This window comes from Homalodisca vitripennis, chromosome 4 (assembly GCF_021130785.1).
Source record: "Homalodisca vitripennis isolate AUS2020 chromosome 4, UT_GWSS_2.1, whole genome shotgun sequence".
NCBI lineage: Eukaryota > Metazoa > Arthropoda > Insecta > Hemiptera > Cicadellidae > Homalodisca > Homalodisca vitripennis.
The window spans coordinates 74880903-74898993 of record NC_060210.1 but is presented as its reverse complement, the minus strand read 5'-3'; the positions used below and the strand labels follow the sequence as shown (position 1 = coordinate 74898993).

Sequence of the window (18091 nt, the reverse complement as noted above, 5' to 3'; positions counted from 1 at the left end):
TCGCTTTTGACCAGTACACAAACATTGCTTCACCTTGATTACTTGCAAGAGAGATTTTATAATAATTCCATATGCTATATACTGCTTCATAATGGTACATTCTCAGTACTAATGTGTATAAATAGTATTTGTATGTAATTATCATAATGATTAAGGATTGTTGCTAACGTATTATTGTGGTATTATTACGTATATCTCTCATTGTATTTTTGTTACAATTCCTTCTTAAATATAAAAATATTTGCAAATATGTATTACCAAGTTCATATGCTTGTTAATCTCCAGCACCTAGATAGACTGATATACATAGTTATGTATTTATTGTGAAAAATACCAACTTTAACACAGATTCTTCAAACTTTGCAGGTCTCATAGTTGAGTACTTGAAACACTTCTGGTGGAACGTGGAGAAAGTGGATCGATAAAGAAAAGGAAGAAAATCGCAATGCTAAAGACTTGGATAGTAGGAGTTCCACACCAGTAACTATGGCTGACTACCTAATTCAAGGACTGGCTCTACTGATGTTCCTCCCAGGTCAGTAACTCAAATAAGTTGTTTAAGAAATCAACATATATGGATATCTCTAGGTGATGTATATTTCAGTTTTGCAGGAAAATGAGCAGTGATTATTAATTTTTTGACGAGTGGAACTTAATATTCTTTGATTTCAGTTTGACGCTCAGTAATTAATTATAAGTAGTATTTTTATATGTTGTATGTTCTTTTAATATGTATATTGAAAAGAAAACACAAATCTTTTATCTCGAATTTAAGTGAATGTTACATGTAGATCGTAAGGAGGAGAGGAAAATATCTAACTATATGATAGTTTAATGTAATATGGTATTTGGTTTTTTAAATATTTTACGCAAAGCCGTAAAGTCTGAAGAAAACCTAATAGAGAGAAATATGGAAAGGGACAGAAGTAGAAGGGGAAAACATGATAACTCAATTGAAACATATAACACTCAAACGTCAAAAGGATAGACAGAATACTGTAAAACTGCAACGTCGATGATGCTCATACTATTACAACTAGATAAATGTGTGGAGATTGGGAAGAGGAAGAAGTGCTTTAGTTCAACAATTACAATAACGTAACATGATATTAATCTGGTAATCTTTGCACAACAAACAATGGTTTTAAACCGTCTGTCTGGTTGGTCGCTACATTTAAATACGAGATACATTTTCTTATTTATTCGGCATATATAACAAGCAAATCTAACAGAAGCACAACAAGCAAACATGTGGGGATTGTGAACCTCAAAGAAACATTGTGATAAGAATTATCCAAGCATCGGTTATGTGACATAACAAATTATTAAGGACTGCGCTCTTAAATCTTAGGATCCCATGTTAAATGATCATAGACGACAACATTTGACAACATAAAGTTACTCTTTGTCAAAACATCCAACCAAGATAAAATAAAACTGAATCTATCAAAGTGACTGATTACCACTAAAAGAAGGCGTTATATGACACTGAGCGTAATATAAGGAAACTTCAACAAGAATATTACATGAATCGAACATCACTTACTCAATTAATTTTAAACAAAGTTGTGTTTTGATAATAATGGTTATGTTTTTAAATATGTTATTATGTAGCATGTACAATATCTAAATGGAGATTTAACATGTATATTTACTTTCCACACAATATTACTGCACACAAATGTATTCATATATAGAGAAACTACATGCGTATAAGAATTATAAAAATTGAATCGTTACCGCAATTTAATTGAAACTAAAAATACAATACACAGTCTAAAATAATATAACATTAAGTATTACTAGAGAATACATGAAATTAATTTGTCAAAGTACAATCAGAGATCAGGCCTGCAACAATTCACATAGAGCGTGCATTACTCTATAAAGGAAAACCACAAGGCTATAAACCACAATTCCTTATAACACTATTTAGTGGAAAGCAATTGTAATTATTGATATTGTAAACAATGGTGCATGCAGGTAAAGCAACGTAGGACGTCATTACATTAACCTCGACGCACCTCTCTAAATGAAAGTGAATACATTGTTTTACTAATTAAAATGTATTTACAATAATATAAAATAAAATACTATAAAATTACTGCATGCTACAATATTATGGTATGAATAGGATTACTTAGTTTAAGGAAGAAGCAGCGAGACTACATTCTAAATCTGAGTAGACCTACTTAACAAATAATATTTGTCAACTGATTGTCACTTTCATCTGTGAATAAATATATTAATTATTTAAATTAATTAATTCATTCAGTTGTAAAGAATATGTCCTCTTGTCCTCTTTATGGAATCTGACCGTCGGTTGCTTTTGTTATTGGAAAAGATTCTCAGTAAAATGTAGCATGAACGTTGTTTGTAAGGTGACAAAGGCTCATATCAGTAATTCAAGGCTTAATGATTCTCAGTTAAATCACTGTGAATCAATTAAATTGACAATGGACGGTTATGCACTCATAATATGACTCATTCTTGTTTATGCAAAAATATGTTTCTTAAAAAATTTAAGAATACTCATGAAATACTACCGATATACTATCTCACAGACCAAATGTTTTACTGTGTCAAATTCTAATAAGTCACATGACAGTACACAGTTTATTTGATCTAAAATTTTCTTCTTGCCGTTATAGTTACCCAATAGTGCCCAATTTGAGAAAGAACAATTTAAAATCTATAGGTAAGATTGTTTTGGTGACAGTGTGTGGAGAGACGTACATTCAGAGAGAAAATTAACGTTTCCAGCCAACCGAGTGATAAACTTCGCTGACAATTAGCCAATTTTCATATATAAACTGATTCATACACTGAACTAAACGCATCAACAATAACCTTAAAGAATATTAGTCTAGGTGGTTGTAAGTACAATTCAGACTTTTCCATGTGAACACCAAAAGGTTATATAGGCTATGTACTCTGTACTTCCTGGACAGATGTCAGGTTTTATAAAAGCAAATTCCAGCACTCTAATATGAAAAATGTAATATGACAAAAAGGTGTACCAATTGGAAGGATATCATCTTTTCATAATATTTTACAAATGTTACAATCTTAAATATAAAATTCGTATTCACGAAAGGCTTTGTCATAATGAAGCTTGTGAAGTGTAAATTTGTAGTAAAAATTTATATCTATTATTACTGGTCCAACATTAAAAGGGTCGTAATTTATCTTCTCTAATCTAAAGATAATAATTAATCTTCCATATTACCACAAAGAATACTATTGGCCAGATAATTAAAATCCTTAATATTTTATGTATAAGGAAACAGCTGGTTATTGAGCAACATAATTAATTTTTGCAAGAGGAAGAAATTTTATTTATTCGCTATCATTATAAAATAACATTTACTTTTATTATGACTGCTTGATTCTAATAAAAAAATTATTTAAACATTTCCTCTAATCAAAACAACCACCAATAATTCCTATTGCTCAATAAGATCATCCTCAATTGTGAATCCTCAAAATGATGAAATATAACGCTTGCCTCAAAGCCCAAAATGAAACAAGAGCGAAAACCGAGCCTTTGTTATCACCATGTTAAGCCAGAACGGTACCCACTATGTACGCTGATCATATCAAGTAAGCTCTTTATCAAATGTTTAACTTTGTCTTTATTGTTTTAAGGTGGCAAAGTTATCTTTTAGGTAGATTTAATAAGAATACCTGCCTATTGCAATCATTCTTATAACGGAGTTTTATGGAGATATTTTTGGATTTAAGCTAATTATGGTACCCAGAACCTGATACTTTCATAATTTGAAAATTGTATAGATACACGCACGTGCGCGCGCGCGCGCACTCTCACACACCTCTGACACACGCGTGCTCGCGTATGCACTTATGAGAGCTTGTGAAAACTATACCTATTGTAATATTTAATTGATCCAGATGCACTAGATAATTTTGGCTTCCGAAATATAATTCATTTCCGGGTAGGCTAGATATATTCCCCAGAGTAAAAATACTCATTGACTTATGTATAATTATGCAGTGAGGTTGGATTCAAAACAGTAAAACTTTCTAAATATTATGTATATAGATATAGTTATTTATACTGAAAAAGTTAAAATCAATATTAATAATACTAACATATTTCAATAATTGCATTAAAATAGCTGTCTTCCATCCAATAGTATAATGAGTCCTATGATATTATTGAAATAAAGAATATCAGTGTTCAAGGTTAAGAAAAATAATAATAATTATAAAATAACGGATATCGTAAAAGTCAAATACGTAATGAGCTGTTACGTACTTTATTTATATTTTAGAGAAAGAAATAACATTTATAAAGGAGGAATACAGATATACTTTTTATTTTGAAAATCTGGTTTCTTCGATTTTAAAATTAGTTTATATAAGATTACCAAATTTGTTACGTTCCAATTAAAATATAAGTAAAAAGTTATTACAATGTCATGTTATAACAGTTTCGAAATGAATTCAGTTGTGTAAACTGCATGTGAATATTACTACCGAATGTTGGTAAATCAACTCAATTATTACTTATTATAATTATTAATCAAGCAATTTTTATTCTACATAATCTTTGGGACAAATATATAGACCAATTAAATTAAACTTACATTTAATATTTAATGGTCCATATTCTTTACCACGTAACAAATTTAGAATTGTGTAAACGTAATATTAATACGAGTATATGACTCAGTGAAGCATGGTTACTGAAAGGTTACGGAAAGTTACTGTTAATTTTAATGAACTTATGAATGTTATTTCATATATATATTATATATATCGTACATATATTTTGCACTTATTACAGTTCATTACTATAATTTTTAATGAACTTATGAGTGTTATTTCGTATATCACGTACATATATCTTGCACTTAATACTGTTCATTACAGTTATTTGTAAAGAACGTATCAGTGTTATTTCGTATATCTCGTACATATATTTTGCACTTATTACTGTTCATTACAGTTATTTGTAAAGAACGTATCAGTGTTATTTCGTATATCTCGTACATATATTTTGCACTTATTACTGTTCATTACAGTTATTTTTAAATGAACGTATCAGTGTTATATCGTATATCTCGTACATATATTTTGCACTTATTACTGTTCATTACAGTTATTTGTAAAGAACGTATCAGTGTTATTTCGTATATCTCGTACATATATTTTTCACTTATTACTGTTCATTACAGTTATTATTAATGAACGTATCAGTGTTATTTCGTATATCTCGTACATATATTTTGCACTTATTACTGTTCATTACAGTTATTTGTAATGAACGTATCAGTGTTATTTCGTATATCTCGTACATATATTTTGCACTTATTACTGTTCATTACAGTTATTTTTAATGAACGTATCAGTGTTATTTCGTATATCTAGTACATATATTTTGCACTTATTACTGTTCATTACAGTTATTATTATTGAACGTATCAATGTTATTTCGTATATCTAGTACATATATTTTGCACTTATTACTGTTCATTACAGTTATTATTAATGAACGTATTAGTGTTATTTCGTATATATCGTACATATATTTTGCACGTATTACAATTCATTTTCAATGATTGCTTTCCCTTTATCAAACCCAAAGATATTTTAACTATATATAAATATGTTTTGGTTGATATTATGTATTAAAAAAAGCTTTATCAAAATATGAACTGAATCCCATGACTGAATTTTGTCCGAGGAATCAATTAGTTTCTTCCTTAAACTAGAACTTTAAATTCGTACCATGTCTACTGGACATATCTTGAAACCTGGCTGAAACTCACTGGGCAGTCCGGCGTTTTGATGTAATGGGGGTGAGCCACATTAGCACGGTCATCCATTCAAGTTTTTTCCCACCCTCTTATGCTACAAGACCATTAGTAAGAATCATTAATTATTGTACATGAATTACATATATTTACAATATATACTCATTCATAAAATTCATTGTTTTTCTTTGACATATCGACTATTATTGACTGGGACCAATACCATACGTGCTCACTCAATTTTAAAATTAATTCCAACCAAAGAAAGGCGTGAATATTGCTCCTGGATTGAAAAAACGTAACATTTAAGTTCACAAACAAAATAAATTTTCGATAAATATTCATTGTATTCATTTATAGGTCTGCTAGGCCTGGAGCTGACCGAACTGACTGTGCCATCACATGCCAATCTCGGTCATTCCATTACCCTCTATTGCTGGTTTAACCTGGATGCTAACAAACTCTACTCCGTCAAGTGGTACAAGGACGAGTTCGAGTTCTTCCGGTTTATGCCCGCCAACAAGCCCGAGATGCAGGTCTTTCCGCTCGCTGGCATAATGCTAGATGTGAGTATTAGTTTTAAATTAGCGCAATTTGTAGGCTATCATTATCGTCTATTCACCTTCATACATTGTTTTTAACCTAAAACCTTATTGGCACGTTTACAAATTAATGCGATATTTTATTTGATTTCCTATGTAGTATATTTAGTAGTCTAGTATATAAACTAATACCGTAATTTCAAACGTGTGGCAATTTATTCTCGATATATTTTTCAAAACCTCTCTGTGGTGAACATTTTCTCGACGTTTACAAAATGCATCTTTAACCTAAAATTTACAGCGATAAAAATTATACAATTGGAGCCATATCACATGCATAAATAATATACATACATGTTTCCAATATTGTACAACGGTTAGCGTTGTCTTCAGCTGGGTTTAATGCAACAAAATTTAAATATCACACAAGTCTGGTTTCTTGTAAAATATTATTTACGTAATATCAAGTTCAAGCAAATTATATTGTTATACAGCTGATATTTGAGTTACGGTTAGCATCTAACGACACAATGAACGCATAAAATATCATATATACGTATTCCAAAAGCCGATATGAAGAAAAATTACGAGCCTTCATGGCCTCGTAATCAGTTGCATGTGCCTCTTAGTTGGCAGTATACAATACCAATTATATAATACAATCACCAATTTTTGTTTTCCTAATACCTTTTTTGTCTATTCAAGGAATCACAATCGGACATGAACAAGGTGAGCTTGGCAGAGCTGAACTTCAACAGCAGTGGGAACTACCGCTGCGAAGTGTCTACTGAAGCTCCTAACTTTGAAACTAGATTCAAAAGCAGCAATATGACTGTACTCGGTATGTAGAGAGGCAATCTGCGTCTCACTTATTGTTAGGAGCTGTTACTCAAATTATAACCCACTGTTACTTTATGATATTAACGTTGCTCTAGAGCTCAATGAATGGCAATGACATTCGTAATGGTTTAGTACAATTATTTGCAGCTTATCCAGATCGCAGTCCTGTGATCTCAGGTACTCAAGCACATTACCTGCCTGGAGACTACATTACAGCCAATTGCACTTCTGGTCAAAGCAATCCTCCAGCCGAGCTCGAGTGGCTGATCAATGGAGCCAAGGTAATTGATAATTTAATGTCACGGAGATGCTGGTGGGAATAGGATTAGTTATGAAGTTATTGATATAACATATTGCTAAAACCCTGCAAACAAAATTTGCAATTTCGTATTTAATAACTATTGTATCTTGTTTCTTTAATACTACTCATGAATGTAGCCCCGTACAATATTTACAGATATAAAAGTTTTAACAATTTTATTGCACCGATTGTTCTTCAATATTTTTACTATAGATTACTAAGTCGTCTACAAAGTTCATAACATATTTGTACTTCATACCATCAAGTACCTTATTCAAGTAGGAGTTCATCACACAAGAACCTAGGTGCAAACCATATGGCACTCTTTGGAACTCATAGCAAGCAAATAGAGTCACAAAACCTGTCAAGTGCTTACTTTCCTCACTGATTTTTAATTGGTTAAAACTATTTGTTAGGTCCAATGTACTGTACACACTTGCACCTTGCAAATAATGATAAGTTTCTTGCACATCACCTATCGGGTACTCAAATCTCTTCAACTTTGAATTTAACTTCGACTAGTTCACAACCATTCTTGATTTATTAGTGCCTGGTTTATTTACCAGAAATGTAGGACTAGCATAGTTTGATTCACTAGGCCTAATTCTATCTTGCTTTAACAGGTCATTAATTATGCCTCTTAATTCATTTAATTTAGGTGGTGACATAGGATAGGGTCTCTCTCTAACTGGTTCTTTATCACTTACCTCCAGTGTAACTTCATAGTCAATAGCCTTACCTATTTTTGTTGTGAAGACTTCAGGAAAATCTTTCAATAATTTCTTCACACCTTCAGTAGCTTGATGGCAACCAATTTTTATTTTTGTATTTACATCACTATAAACTATAGTGGCATTTTCAAATAGCTCTATCTTATTTTCTGGCTTGAAATTAAAATAGCAGCTATCTTTGTTCAAGTCCAACACAAGACCTGTTTGCTTCATAAAGTCAGCTCCAAGTATAACATCCCATGCAAGGTTCTTGGCAATTACAAACTTTATCTTCCAAGTGTACTCGTCTATTGTTATGACCATTTGACACTCACCTGTCAATTCAATATTTGAATTGTCTGCAATAGAAAATTTTATTTCGGTGGCTTTGGACTTATTTACTAACTTCTTAAATAATAATTGTTCATAGTGCTTCTCACTCATCAAGGTTAGGCTGCTTCCAGAATCCACAAGTGCTTTAGTACTATTATTTTTGCCAAAACTTACCTTTACTACTGGTAGTGCGCTTAAATAGTTGCTGCTTCTTAATGTGTCCTCTTTGTTTACCTTTAACTGGGGAGAGATCCGATTAGTTTGCTCCTCTCCCCGATTTAAAAGTTTTTTGGCATCTCAGGGCTCATTCTATTCACTTGAAATCTAGGAGCAACTTCAATCTTGTTTTTAAAACAATCCTTATGCATAGTGACCCATTTTACCACATACAAAACACTTGTTCGTTCCATTGTTGACATTTGAGGTTAAGGTTGGTTTTGAGGTTATGTTTACAAAACCTTTGTTTACGAGCTGACTGTCGTCTGCTCTCCTGGGTTTGTTTAAGTTCCAGCTGTCCTCTGTTTTTGTGGTTATATTTGACTCTCTTATCTTGTTTACTTCGTAGTATACATTCTGCTCGTGTATACATAGCTGGTCCAGGTCCTCAAAAATTTTCGGATTGTTACAAAACACTAGTCTTGCTCTTACCTTAGCTGCAATACCAACCCTTATATTGTAAACAATCTCCTTCTCGGTGTAGTCACACTGTAGAAGCTTAGCGTTCTCCTTAATGCTACTAATATAACTACTTAACCTTTCGTTATGTTTTTGTGATCTATGTACAAGATCCCTCTTCAAGCTTTCCTTTTGTCCCATAGGCACAAAGTAATTCATCAGACTTTTATGAACCTCAACAATACTCTTGATACTTACCTTGTATTCCAGTAAATTTTGGTACAATGGCCCATTAGCATACCCTATGCTAATATGTAACACTTCACTATCATTTAGTGGAGTTTCAGATACCAATTGTTGCATAACCCGAAGGTAATCCATCAACTCAAATACATTTAACCCGTTAGTTGGTTTAAATGCTTTTAGGTATCTTTCAATCGGATTCTGCAGTTTAGCAAAACTGGCAGACATCCCACTAGCTACTTGCAGTGTAGGGACAGTCTCTACAGTAAACTTATCTATAGGTTTTTTGTTTAACTGCTCATTTAAGACTTCTTCTTCTACACTCAAGTTCAACAAACTTTCATTTACTGCTAATACATCCTCAGATGTCAACTTATCTTCACTAACAAGTTTCTTGACTTCTTTTACTTTGTTTACTAAAGTTTCCAAAACAATTTTACTTTCTGGAGTAACCTTGAAAATTTTACACAAATTGTCTATTTTGGTTGAGTAGTGGTTAACCTTGACATTGCAACGCACCAACTCAACTTTACTTGTACTTTCATCATACTCGCTTGCCTTTATATTTAATAAATCTACTTGATTAGAGATGTGACTTACTTCTGCTGGAAATTACAATATTTCTTTTAAATTAGCATAATTTCCTTTAACTTTTAACTTTAGCACAGACCTTAAAGTCTTCCTAAGTTCGACTACATTACCATCAGTACTGTCAATACCTCTAAACCTCAACTCATAAATTAACTCTTCTTTATTTATTAACTCAACATGTGCAGACTCCATGTTGAATAATAAAAATAAAATCAAAAACTTCTTAAAATAAAAATAAAAATCTTCAAATAACAGTTAACTTAATATAGAAAGTCAATCGAGGTTATGTTTATTGTTTACAAAACTATTGTAAACAATCAAGATGGCGGTATAGTTACACTGACTTCCTGTTCTAGTAATACCTAAAGGAAAATACACGCAGGTAAAATTGTGCACAACCAGTCTTGGCAATCGTGTTCTTACACGATAATCGAACACGTTCAGTCCTTCACAAAATTGAATAAAAAAATCAAAGTTTTAGTTTTTGTTCTCTTCAAAACTTATTAGCACTTTAAAAATAGTTAGCAGTTTAAAACTAGTTAACAGATTGAAAATAATTAGCAGTTTAGAACCAGTTAGCAGATTGGCGCAATTTTTATGTACCGTTTTACTGGCACATGAGGGGTTAACTTTGAAATTTAAATGTTTTTGAAGGTTCAAAAAAAGGGAATCGAAAATCTTCTGAAATAAATAAAGTTCAAACTAAAATAAAACTTCTTCTTGAAAATAATTACTGGATTTAAAATTAAACTAAAAACTTCTTGATAACTTTAAAATTCAAACTTGTAATATATTCGTCACTCCAAAAATGTACAAAGTTCTTACAGCTTGTCTTTTTTTCAATTTTTTATATAAAATATCTGTAAAATATTATAGGGTACATCATATTACATCGCAAACCCTTTCACTGTGAGGGCTACGCCCTTTGATTTTTAAAAACTTGCAACATGAACTTTAAAAAGCTACGAGTCACTGCTATAATATAAGATATATTATTGGAAGTTTTGGCGTTTCGTTTTATTATTTACAGATAATATAAATAGATTTAGGTTACATATATTAATAATAGTTCTATCGCATTCAACGATTATTCTTATATGACCTTACGATGTTTAAACAATATATTTCATGCCTAAGTGCTTCAAACAAAGTTTGTTTCCAACAACGCAGACTTACAATGTATCTCGTATTATAGTAGTAAATTAAGAAATATGTTTCTGTTGAATTTAAGAGTTTATAAAGATATTAAATTGAGGGTGGGTTTCACACTACACCGTTTAATTAATTAACGAATAATTTCAGGCTGACACTTGGTTCCTGGAGAAGTCGGAACCTTTGGAGACGTCCTCCCGGGGACCGTTGTTTACCCACTCTCTGGGCCTCAGATTTCAGGCCCACAAACGATACTTCCAGAGCGTTGACTCAACAGTACACCTACGCTGCACAGCCAGGGTGGCCGACCTACAGCCTCAGCATGTCGACTTCTACCCCCACCTCAGTACTCACCTCACAAACGAGAAACTGGCGCAAGAAATACACGCTAGTCAAGGTAGTAATAGTCATTGTAGGCTACAAAATCTGTATTTTACAAGCGAATTCATTTCGGGCGTGTTTTTAATTAATACAGGTTTGTCAAATTAGCGCACATAAAGGTCGCCTAGTCCTTAACACCAAAATTTTGTTGTATAAGGCACATAAGCTAGTTACACCTAAAATTGATAAAGGGATTTCCTGTAAGAAAGAAATCTATAGCCAAACGCGGTACAAATTAAACCAACTAATTTATTAAATCAAACTAGGATCTAATAACAAGGCTCTATGAAATTTACGAGGAATGACAATACCACAAAAGCTGTGGACGTTTTACTGGGTAGTATCACCCCACGTTAGAAATTGGATAAATGATTGCAGAGTAATAATGGTTAATATCGATGATTTCCTAAGGTTTCTTTCTTTTAACATATCTATATTAATTCCCATGCTTTAATTACTAGTATTTTAATAAGTTCAATGTTCTTGTTAATGAGTCGTTACCGTACTGTTTTTTCATAATTTTCTCAACAACAAAATTTCATACGTGATTTGATGAAATAAGTAAACATTAATAAAAATATTCATTACGAATATTTAACTAAATATATTTTGTATAGATTTCCCTGAAATGTTTCCTGAGTGCTTAAGTATTTCACAGAATTAATGTTTTTATTTTGCATTCCCACTGAATAAAAATTGCTACTGCTAAAGGTATAGTGGTGGTAATATAATATTACGTGTTTTCAGCCAAAATGTAAAAAAATAAAATCATTACTCACAATATAGAACTGCGGTAATTTAAAACCAAAATCTAATCAGTGCATTCCGCAGCTATAAAACACCCAGAAACTCATACACAGTAAACTCGTTAAAACGCAAATTCAAATGGCTCACTACGGGAGCTGCCGCGCTGCGTAGGCTACAGTTTATTGTTGATTAATATAGAGAGATAAAATCTCTTCATTTTCTGCTGATCTCAATTTTTTTTGTTTTTACAAGATTGAGGTTAAAAATTAAGAAGAGCATAAAAGTATACTTAATAAAGTTAATTAATAATTTGTTATTAAAAAAACATTCCTAACTTTTCCTAAGCAAATACATCTAAATTGTAAAATAGCTGCAACATCATACGAGTTGTGGATCATGAGGTGCCATGTTACAGTACAAAAGGAATTTTAAAAAGACCGTACAAAACCTCTTGTTTTGGGCAAGAATTTCAGAGGTCATAAATATAGACAGATGACAAAACAAAGGCATATTTATGAAACCTACTTAATACAGTTTTTTGTTTAATACACAATTCTGAACAAATATTATTTTAACTATACCTATTTTAAATACTAAAACTGAATCTTCTTTATAGCATCATTATTTAGTACTAATCATAAATACAGAAATTTAAGGGGACGAGGTAGGTTGAAAGTGATACTTCTTTTTTTTATTTGGGTTTTCTATAGACAGGTTGCATTTGAACAGTTTTATATATAGCACATGACCATTTGAGCAATAATTTATGAATAAATATTTGCACTACTGAAATGTTAGAAATCAGCGCTTCATTTCTGTGGTCACTACAGTGCACTGTAGGCGAGTCACGGGTCAACCTCAGGTCTCTTTGAATACCGGCAAAGTTAAGGCGCTAATCTTATCTCTTGAGTCTCTAACTGTATTCGTGTTGTCTAATGTTGTAGACGTTAGGTTGGTACAACATTTCTCAGGGTTTAATTGGTAAAGTTGAAATAACTGCATACATTCAGTAATACTGACCCTATTCAATCGAAATAAGGGCCAGAAATATTGCAAACGTGTGCAAGTCGATAGATTCCGTTAGCATAAATATTTGGTGCTCGAGACTCTATAAAGGCGACAAAAGCCGTTTTTGCCTGGTCCCGATTGGCAAAGGTTCTACCGGTGAATAATTATCGAAGTGCTTGAAGAGCTGGTAGTTGGTTGGCGAGATGTCTGGGAATTATGGTAGGTGGAACAGAACGTTAAATTCATTTGATTTTCGGACTGTAATTTGTGCATTATGCGGACGGGCGTTGTCACGACAACGGAGCAGGACGTCTTCTGTTGGCCAGTTCCAGGTGCACATGACGCAATTTTCATACATATTGTGTATTTCTTTACAATATGACTCCATAGTTTGGCCAGGTTCCAAGACATTGTAGTGGATCACAGAAGCTGCAAACTACCATACTGCAGCCATAATAATAATAATAAAATCTTTATTGCATCAGACAATATATCATTGAATCGCAATCGTCAAAATATTACAACAGTTAATACAATACAACCATTTACACACAGTCAGACATACATTTTCTACATTCAAGCATATACAGCTACACTGACTTCAGATCCAACAATTTCCGTAATATTGGCTAATCGTTTTAATTATCCCAGCGACTCATCATGAATTCCTCGACAGAGTAAAACGCCTTTGACACCAATAGGCGTTTAAGACGAGCTTTGAATTGTTTTTGGTTGTTGACATTTTTTATTCCGTCAAGGAGCTTATTGATTAATTTGACACCAACATGAAGTGGGAGGTGTTGAGATAGCGTCAGCCTATGTTGCTGAGTTCTTCAGGTGTCCCTGCCTCTAGTTTCGTATTGGTGAACGTTTCTACCACGAATCAATTGACATTTCGACACGCAGTACACGATCACCTCATAGATATAAAGGCAAGGCAAAGTCAATAATCCAAGCTCTCCAAAAGATATCCTACACGACTCTCTGAATTTCAATTTTTGAATGATTCTGATTGCTCTCTTTTGCAGCCTGAAAACACGATCTATTTTGTTTTTGTCACATCCACCCCAAAGTCTCACTCCATACGCAAAGTGTGGATGAATAAGGCCAGAGTAGGCCATTTTTAAAACCTCGGGAGGGAAAAACATTGCTAGGTGCCGCAAGGCATTTATGCCTGAGCCAACCCTAGCACAGATGTGGTCGACATGATAATTCCACGTCAGACTACTATCAATGTACATACCCAGGAATTTTGTGGAATTCGTTTCCTCTAAAATGCCATCATCCACAAACACGGCTGGCACTTCTGAGTTCTCCCTTTGACGAAGGCAGAAATGTACAAAATTTGATTTGGATTGATTGGTTTTCAAATTTATGTCAGTGAAATACTGAATGCATGAATTCAATACCATGAAAGATTTGATTTCAAGATATTTTTTTGATTTGCTTTTGAAACAGAGAGTCGTGTCGTCAGCATATTGAAACAGTTTCCCATACTGGATTACTGAATTCAGTCTGCCGACATAGACTAGAAACAAAAGAGGCCCTAGAATAGATCCCTGAGGGACACCATGGACCAATTTAATTTTGTTCGATGTGACGTTCAAAATCTCCACGAACTGATCTCGGTCCTTCAGGTAGGAAGAGAGCCATGAGTACGGGAGACCCCGCACGCCACACCTTTATAACTGGTGCATCAGTGTTTCATGGTGTACACAGTCAAAAGCTCTGGAAAGGTCAAGAAATATGCTTATCACATGTTTCTCGCCTTTCCAATCCATCGACAATATCCAAAAGATTGTTCACTGCGTCAACTGTGGATTTGTTTCTTCTGAATCCAAATTGTTTCGGATTCAGGATCTCATTATTTTCGAGAAAGCCTTCAAGTCTTTGATAGAAAACCTTTTCATAAATCTTGCTGAAAGTTGGAAGGATTGCAATCGGACGATAGTTGCTTGTCAGGCATTTATCGTCCTTTTTGAAAACTGGGATGATTTTGGCTGTTTTCAAAAGAGACGGGAAGATTCCCGTTTCCAATGAGAAATTGATCAATTTGGTGAGTGGTCTCAAAATGTGCTTGTAGCAGCGTTTGAGTAACCAAATGGAGAGTCAATTGGCATCACAAGGTTTTTTCGATTTCAGACTTTGAATGACACGCGCCACATCAACCTCACACACAGGAGCCAAGGCCATAGATGCAACGGGATTTCCAATTTCATGTAGTTGTGGTTCCTTAAACAAAGGGTCCAAGGAACCAACGGAGGAAAAGTATTGATTGAATTCATTTGCCAATTTGTCTTCAACTATGTTGTTATTAATTCGAAGTGCAAACGATTTGGAGTTTTTGTTGGAACTGGTATCACGAGAAAAGCCAGTTATAATTTTCCATGCGGTTTTGGAAATATTTTCACTCCCACCCAAGGCTCTATTAACGTCATAAGCTTTGGCAGCTCTGATGACCCTTTTATAGATCCTCCGGTAAGTTCTGAAAAAGATGTTAAATTCCTCGTTTTGAGATGAGATGAATATTTTGTAATAGAATTTTAGCCTCTCTCGAGAAACCAAGATTCCTGTAGTGATCCATGAAATTTTTTGAGGTTTGAGATTTAGCTTAGTTTTTCTAAATGGACAAGAAATATCGAGATAGTAATGAAAGCCATCACTAAATGCTTTGAACATATCATCGGCATCCTTATATCCGTCCAAGCAATCCCAAGTCTCATTTGCCAGACATTTATTAAGCTGGAAAATGCTCTGGGAATTGATGGCTCTTGCAATTTTGAATTTTGGCTTTTGATTTTCAATTTGGCATACCATAGTCTTCTTTTAATGGTTTTCCTCTCGTGAAGTGTGCCTGGGACATCATGGCACGTCACGACCAAAAAAGGCTCGTTTTGGTTTTGTTGAAGCAAAGAAGAAAAGATTGCGTAATGTGACAATTTCTGTCGATCTTACCTCATGGGTCACTCACTTTTCATGCCTTTTCACCTTTCCTATACGTTTTAAATCATCTAAGACCTGGAGACTGAAGCCTAGTTCCTACGCAAAACCTCGAGCAGTTTTGTTTTGGGTCTGCTATCCACCAGCATCCTCAATTTGTCGTAAAAAACAGTAAAACTAACCCCTGAGTACTTTCGTGCCAACCTGACTGACTTAAATGCCTGCTAAATAAGGTGATGCCACTACAATACACACCTGCGCCATGTATTGGGCAGGGCACGGGGTTGTCTCATGATCATCTATTGTAAGCTGATTTTGTTGTAGTAACCCCATTATAACTTATATGTTATTTGGTCATGTCAGTTGGCTAACCTGCATCTGCAACAACATACCACAACCAAAAATTTCTTCTTTTTCTTCTTATTATGGGTATCTTTTGAGTGAAGTTATTTGATTTATTCTTTCCGTGACTTTTTCGAAACAAAAATGTAGAAAAGTCAAGAAGAGTTCCCATAAAGCGTAGAAATTTAGGAAACCATTTGACACAAAATCAAAGCGAGGATAAATCTTGTATTCCTAGGCCTAGGCCTAATGTTGGGTCTTCTAATGTGGAAACTTCTTCAGAAAATAAACTAGAGAGTTTAGACATGAATTATGGTGTATACATTAAAGAAGAGAGTGTCAATATTATTGCAAATCTAAGGATGTTTTTAAGTATTCTGCGTAAATTTAAAATTTATCTTCATGTGATATGGATATGAAATCCTTCGAATATAGCTCTAGCCTGTAAACTGTAACACTTTTGTAAGAACCGCTTGCAGTCTCACTCTTTTATGTCTTAACTCAAGATAGATCTACCATGAACAAACCAACATGAGGTAAATGTTAGATTAGTGTATGGTTTGCGTTTCATAGGAAAAGGTAAATTATCCACAAAACCCTGTGCGGTATCTTGAATTCACCGTTTCCCCTGTGGCATGTAACCGCCACAGTGATCGGGTCGGTCAGTGTGCAGGAGCTCTAAACGGGCGACCTTAGACCGAATATCGGAACGGGCACAATCAGGCCGATTGTCGGGGAACGGGTTTTGGTCGAGAACGCACTTGTAGGAGAGGAGCGAGGGGACGTGTACGCTGACCGGACGCTGCAGGCTGGACGGGTATCCGTGAGTTGGTCCTAGTGTTAAATTAAATCTCAAGTGTAATATATATTTTTATTACATTTAGGTGCCAATATATTATGTCGGGCTAGGCAGGTTAGGCGGGGGATCGTGGGGGTTGTGGGGGATCGGGAATACGGGCAGCATGGTTCGGGTATCGAGGGTCACGCCGTGCTTTAATTTTCAGGGGGATTTAATTATGGGGGAATATTAATATCTAATTCTAAGTCAAAAGCTGGCTAGAGCGGAGTGTCCCAGCATAATGACCGATCCGGGCCTTTGGGGGGGAATGTAATTTTGGTTAGGTGTTAGGATCACCACGTGGTTGACCACTTCCGGAAAAATGGTTTTAAGTATTAGGGTAATTATCTGAATACGTCTCAGTAATGGTAGCAGATCATTTTAAGAATTAAATATTGGCAAAGTTTCTATTCTTAAATTACTTCTCCTCTAGCCAGCGTTATTCCGAATAATTTAATGAGTTCATATAACCAGATTTAAAATTTTCACTTGTTTTCATCTATATTCAAAATTTATCGTACAGTCATTATATAACCGTCGTAATGTCTCGCAGAGATTATTGAGTAGTTTTTTTCTTTTATTTTAAAGATAGCCATAATTTGTCGGAGCCCTGAAAGCTTAATTCACAATAAAGAAGAATTAAAATCATATTTTATTGCCTTTATGTGGGGATTAATCTATAGAAAAAAAAAAAACAACTTTTCACACTTGTTATATAGGGATGATTC

General features: G+C 33.9%; 1 protein-coding gene across 4 annotated transcripts in view; it reads left to right on the top strand.

Moving 5' to 3' along the window:
• Positions 1 to 18091, top strand: part of LOC124359540 — a 65518-nt gene that overhangs the window by 31122 nt on the left and 16305 nt on the right. For 3 of the 4 annotated variants that reach the window (XM_046812356.1, XM_046812355.1, XM_046812354.1), the window contains exons 2-6: positions 367 to 535; positions 6141 to 6346; positions 7028 to 7163; positions 7310 to 7443; positions 11258 to 11504. In XM_046812356.1, the coding sequence (XP_046668312.1) occupies positions 487 to 535; positions 6141 to 6346; positions 7028 to 7163; positions 7310 to 7443; positions 11258 to 11504 (772 nt within the window). In that variant the 5' untranslated portion in view covers positions 367 to 486. The remainder of the gene's footprint in view (positions 1 to 366; positions 536 to 6140; positions 6347 to 7027; positions 7164 to 7309; positions 7444 to 11257; positions 11505 to 18091) is intronic. The other variant, XM_046812358.1, reaches the window with a different exon arrangement.